General features: G+C 33.2%; 1 protein-coding gene across 1 annotated transcript in view; it reads left to right on the top strand.

Moving 5' to 3' along the window:
* The window catches only part of LOC109837040 (mediator of RNA polymerase II transcription subunit 34), a 25,518-nt gene continuing 20,180 nt past the window's right edge, over positions 713-6,050 (top strand). Inside the window, 8 exon segments of the mRNA XM_020405116.1 lie at positions 713-873; positions 1,632-1,846; positions 3,744-3,786; positions 3,789-3,886; positions 3,967-4,182; positions 5,467-5,571; positions 5,660-5,764; positions 5,844-5,966. Coding sequence (XP_020260705.1) covers positions 807-873; positions 1,632-1,846; positions 3,744-3,786; positions 3,789-3,886; positions 3,967-4,182; positions 5,467-5,571; positions 5,660-5,764; positions 5,844-5,966 — 972 coding nt within the window. The 5' untranslated portion in view covers positions 713-806.

Raw genomic sequence — 6,050 nt, forward strand, 5'->3', positions numbered from 1 at the left:
AAAATAATAAAAAAGTTATTGATAATAAATAATAATATAATAATGATATAATAATATACTATATAATATTATAGTCGCTATAATATTATTAACTTTTTAATAAATAAATTGTAATAAATTAATAATTATAAAATATTATATAATAGTAACATATTTAATAATAACATAACAATATAATAATATTATTATAATAACATGTTGTATAGTAAATGTAATATAATATATATAAAAGATTAATAATAACAAATTGATATACCAAAATAATTAAATATATAATTATTTGAAATTAATATGTAATAATTATAATAATAATTATTATTATAATATAATATAGCATATTAAAGTACAATATAATATTATAATACATTATACAATATTATATTGCATTATATTTAATACTTATAATACTATAATAATATAAACTAAATATTATAACATTTTATTAATAATATATTTTATTATAATTAATATATAATATATTAATAATATGTTTAATACTAATATTATAATTGGTCAAACTAGTGTCAAACAAAAATATTTAACATGATGTTTTGAAAACATTTTAAGAGAAAAACACAACACCATGATGTTATTTTACAAAAACACAATAAAAAGAACATCCTAGTATCCAAACGAACCTGTACGTGTTCCGTCTCTGGAGCCCGCATCTAGGCCCTATGCTTAGAAAGCCACCGATGTGGGACTAAGTTTTATTCCGAGTTTTATTCCGAGTTCTCAGGTTTAACAGTTTAGACTGGCCTCAACGAAAGCATTTGTTCTTTCCTCTCGCTCGAGAGGCTATTTCCATGGAGGTTGGGTCCGACCTCGCCGAGGAGCTCCTATGCGTGGAGGCGGAGCTGCAGGATGTCCAAGGTATCCAAACCCAAACCCTCCATTTCCCAAAACCCTAACCCCAAGCGAAAAAAAAGCCTGAGCTTTTTCAAAATTTAGGGGTTTTAATTAGTGATTTGAGTCGAAATTGATGTTATGCTATCTTCAAATGCAGCTGCATAAGTAAATATATTAGAAGATTACATCGTCCGTTAACTTAGAAAAATAGGTATTTTCTTCAGCATTCAAGCAAGACATTTGCTGGTTGCTACCGTACTCAGTAAAAGGATAATATTTAAGATAATTATTCAATTATCATAGACCAAATTAAGAGGACATGAGAACTTGCCATTGCCCATAGGCTGAGGTCCTTAGAGTTATTATTTATTTCTCGATCTGCCTTTTTTCTCTTCTGTATAAAATTTGTATACGTTATGTCTGAACGAAGGTCACAGGATCACAGCTTAATAAGTCAATCTGTGATTGAAAAGTTAATTAGTAGTATTAGTTTTTCTCCAAATAATGGCTTCTTTCAGTGCTCCTGTAGATACATTGTCCCATAAGGTTGAAGAGGTAGTTATATTATACTTGACATAACAAGGAAAAATAGTGGAATGCGTATTTTTTATGCCATCTAGCAAGCGTTAGAGACCGTTAATGATGTCCTAATGGTATCTATAATATATTGGCTTCATATTTGTTCAATTACAATCTTTGCTTTAGCAACTATTTTGAGGGATAAAGAAACATTTTCATATTTTGAAGCTTCCCTCTTTCTATGCATGTTTCTGATACTGCAGATCAGATTAAGTTACTGCTTGACCGCCAAGAGAGGCTATGCGACAGGCAGTCTGAGTTGAGGGCCTTATTGGATCAGTGCAAGGAATCTGAAGCTACTGAAAATGATAACATTTCAGCAGAAGATTGGTCAGGGGCATTTGAATGGGACTCTCTTGCCGATGATACTCGATTCAATGTTTTTGGTATATCTTCATATCGAGAAAATCAACGCGAAGTGAGTATACTGAACTAAAACTAATGATATAGTTGGCCCTCATTCTAAACTAGGATAGTGATGTGCTATGTGCACATATAGTAGCTGGCAGCATTTTCATATTTCACTATTAACATTTGTTTTTCTGCTATTATATTTGAGCGGAATCTTGTGAAATGGATAAAGGAAATACAACCCTTGGATACAAAGGCTTTGCTAGCGTTATCCACGGCTTATACTTGATTGAGTTGCATAGTTGCTTCCAACATAGCTGTGTTTTAGTTTTATCTAAGTTCCTTTCTTCTTCATAGTTGAAATATTCAGCCAGAGCTTCCCTCTTTCTGGATGGTTCTCTGTTGAAAAAAAATGTTAGGGGGTTTTTATCTCAATAGTGTAGATATAGTATGGGTCTATAATCATGATAAGTTTTCATTTGATAATTAATGGATAGCACTTTTGGAATCACCAAGTTTTGAAATATTTAATGTCTAGATATTACTGCAGTCATCATCGACTTCCTACTTCAAATTTTGTAACTGCTCAAATAAGGTAAAGAAGAAGGTTTTCTGGGCCATATATATTACATAGGAACATACTTTGTAATCAACAGCTTCAACATCTGTCTAGATATTACACTTGTGTGACACATGTACAGTTATCTAACTTCTTGTGTGTCATTAGTGTTGCAAATGAACTTGTTCCTGATTGCATAATTTGTTGGTTGGTGCCCTTTTCTCTATATGGAGCTCTCTTTCCTGGTTAAGCAACAGAACATTTAAAATAATAATAGGGATTAAGGTTTCTATTTATTTATATTGTCTGAAAACACATACCAAAAGAGATAGTGGAGCTCTGAGGAATGCATCGAGAAACACTGTTTTATAGTTGACTAAGAGCATATCACAAGTCTCAAGCATAGTTCAACAGAAGTTGGAGAGTAATCGGTATAAAGGTCTAGCTTATTAATTAATACTTTATCATTTATCACTTTCAGTTGCTCTGCATCATTTATTGGTTGATGCATCTTATATGCACTTGTTGGTGCCAGATGTTGTTGATCTACTAATACATGTTGTTGATGCTGACATCCTTTTTTCTCCGACTGCATTTTAATCAATTACTCTTTAAAATACAAAAGTTTATGTCTTAAGTTTATAAAGCATCTCCGCTTATCATCTATTATTGTCTAAATTTCCATTTAGGAAAGTATACTTTAAGTCCGTTTTTCTTGTGATTTGATCTTTCTAGCTTTGAAATTAATCTTCTTGAAGAAAATACTGGTACATGGAAATTTGGCATGCAATACTTTATAGAGATTTTTAATTACCTTGTCAGAAATCTTTACCGGGAGAAAGCCATCATTTTAGTTCACCTTTGTGTACTTAGTCAATTTAGATGTCAACCTTTTAATGTCATTATGGCAGGGGCTGGTCTATATTCTAACCTAGGGTGCAATTGCACCCCTGAAATGATCATAATTGCATTATAAAGTCTTCACAAATTTTAATATGCCCCTATTTTTTTTAAAATTTGCATCCCAATAGCTTAGTATTTGCTTATATAACCAATAAGTAGTAGCTAATTTGAGCCCGTTTGGATTAAATAGCCCATTCCATTTGAATTTAGCCCATAACTATAACCGATAATTATATTTTTAGTTTAGGTAAGTAGATACTTGTCATTCGCCCCCCTACAGAAAAATTTCTGGATCTGCCACTGATTGATGGTTTTCATGCAGCAATCTTCGTTTCAAGATACTACTTTTGTTCCTTTACTTTTATAAATGCTAAATGTACAAAGTTCCTTTACTTTTGATATTGTCAGTTCTCTTATTTTGTTCCATTTGCAATCTAGGATTTGCTGCACGCATGTAGTTTAATATAGGGCCTTATCTGGTTTTATCTACACCCACTACCAGATTGTAAATGCCATCATGAGTGGAAGAGATGTTTTGGTTATAATGGCGGTGGCGGCAAGAGCCTCTGTTACCAACTTCCTGCTGTTCTTCAGGACGGAGTTGCCCTTGTTGTCAGTCCTTTGCTCTCCCTTATTCAAGATCAGGTGCTTATAGCTTGAAGATATCATGTTATTGGATTGGTTTCTAAAAAGTAATTGCTTATTTGCATGTGTCAATTTTTCAGGTTATGGGACTAACAGCTTTGGGCATTCCAGCCTATATGTTGACTTCTACCACCAGTAAGGATGATGAGAAGTTTATATACAAAGCTCTTGAGAAAGGCGATGGAGATCTGAAAATATTATACGTTACACCTGAAAAGATATCTAAGAGCAAGCGATTTATGTCTAAGCTTGAAAAATGTCACCATGGAGGGCGTCTATGTCTGATAGCAATTGATGTGAGTAAATACTTTTGTCATGTTGCAATGTTCATCTATATCACAGGCAGATGCATTCTATCTTGAATTTCTTGACATGCATAAGAGGAATTATTTGTTTGTATTCATTCTATATATTTAACCAATAACTAGAGGAAAGTTTTGAATAATGTTGTTCCACAGATTGTATAAATCTTTGGAGTTTTAATAGATAAACTTATTTAAATGTTGAACAAGGAACAATTTTAACCGGTGAGTCGATGACATGAGTGGAATGAAAGTTTTGTTACTTATAGCATTGTAGAAATTCTTTTACAATGAAAACTAATGTGTGTGGAGCCTTTGCAGTCATACAGTGTACTTGTCTCACATTGTGAGCAAGGAACCAGGCAATGTTTTAAATATCGGATATCGGGGAAATATCGGATGGCCAAAATTCATATCGGATTGCGGATATCGGGGAAATATCGGGGATATGTGGTAAATATCGGAATGCTATAATGAATGTTTGCATACATAGTATAATGCATTAAAATGTAATCTCAACATATGTAATGAAATTTAAGCATACAAAATATGAATAATATTTGTTTAGGATCGCTAATCAACCTTCTAAAACAAACAAAAGTGCAAAGCAACGTTGCAACATTCGATCTGCTTTTTTTAGGGCAAAATGTCATTTGATATAATGGGGAAATCTTGATATCTCGCCCAAAAATTCCAAACACGGTATATTATTTAGCAAAAAACTATATAAAAAGATATATTGGTCCACATATCGGCTAATATATCGGCCATATCGGGATTTATCACTCAAAATAGCCAAAAAGCGGTAAAGGATATTTAAAGACCATATCGGTTGCGACAAGCCCTGTAAAAGGATATATCGGGGGATATATCGGGCCATGTCGGGGATATTTAAAACAATGGAACCAGGTCAATGCCAAGTAATTTTGAATCTATACCATCTAGTATTTGTGTCATATCATGCCTCATTTTGTAGCTAGCAGTAAAGTAGAGAAAATTGAAGCCTACACTTGAATATGGATAACACAAGTTGAAACTGATGGCTCCAGCCTAATAATGTGTTCTTCTCATTTACATGCATAAGAGTGAGGGCAGATGTGATATATCTAAGATGATCTTTCTTGGTTATTATGAGTTATATAGTGCTTCTCCTTAGCGAGGCTTCTTCTAGATTTTGGTCACAGTAATACTAGAGTTAGTTTACAGCAACAACACAAAGCCTTTATCCCAAAATTTTGGGGAATTTGTTTTCAACGGATGATCAAATTTAATACACAGGAAGCACATTGCTGCAGTCAGTGGGGCCATGATTTCCGTCCTGACTACAAGAACCTTGGTATCTTAAAGATTCAATTTCCTAACGTTCCCGTGATAGCTTTGACTGTAAGTTTTAACCTATGCTAATAGAACCTTACTGGAATGTTTGATTGGTATCTGCAAAGATTGTTGACTATTGACTTCTTATTTACAGGCAACAGCCACCTATAAGGTGCAGACTGATCTGATGGAGATGCTGCACATCCCCAAATGTGTTAAATTTGTGAGCACTGTTAACAGACCCAATCTATTCTATAAGGTACTCTTTCTTACTGTTACCTTTTGGCTTGGAATCACATAGTGCACGAAATATTCATGTTTAAAATGTTTGACGAAAGGTGCATGAGAAGTCATCAGTTGGAAAGGTGGTTATTGATGAAATTGCTGATTTTATACGAGGATCTTATCCAAATAAAGAGTCTGGGATAGTTTATTGCTTCTCTAGGAAGGAATGTGAACAGGTTTGTTGAACTCTTATACATAAACTTCGAGTACAATTTTTTAAAATCCACACATGCAACCTTTTCTTATTCTTGTAATGGCAC

The sequence above is a fragment of the Asparagus officinalis genome, chromosome 4 (genome assembly GCF_001876935.1).
Source record: "Asparagus officinalis chromosome 4, Aspof.V1, whole genome shotgun sequence".
NCBI classification, from domain to species: domain Eukaryota; kingdom Viridiplantae; phylum Streptophyta; class Magnoliopsida; order Asparagales; family Asparagaceae; genus Asparagus; species Asparagus officinalis.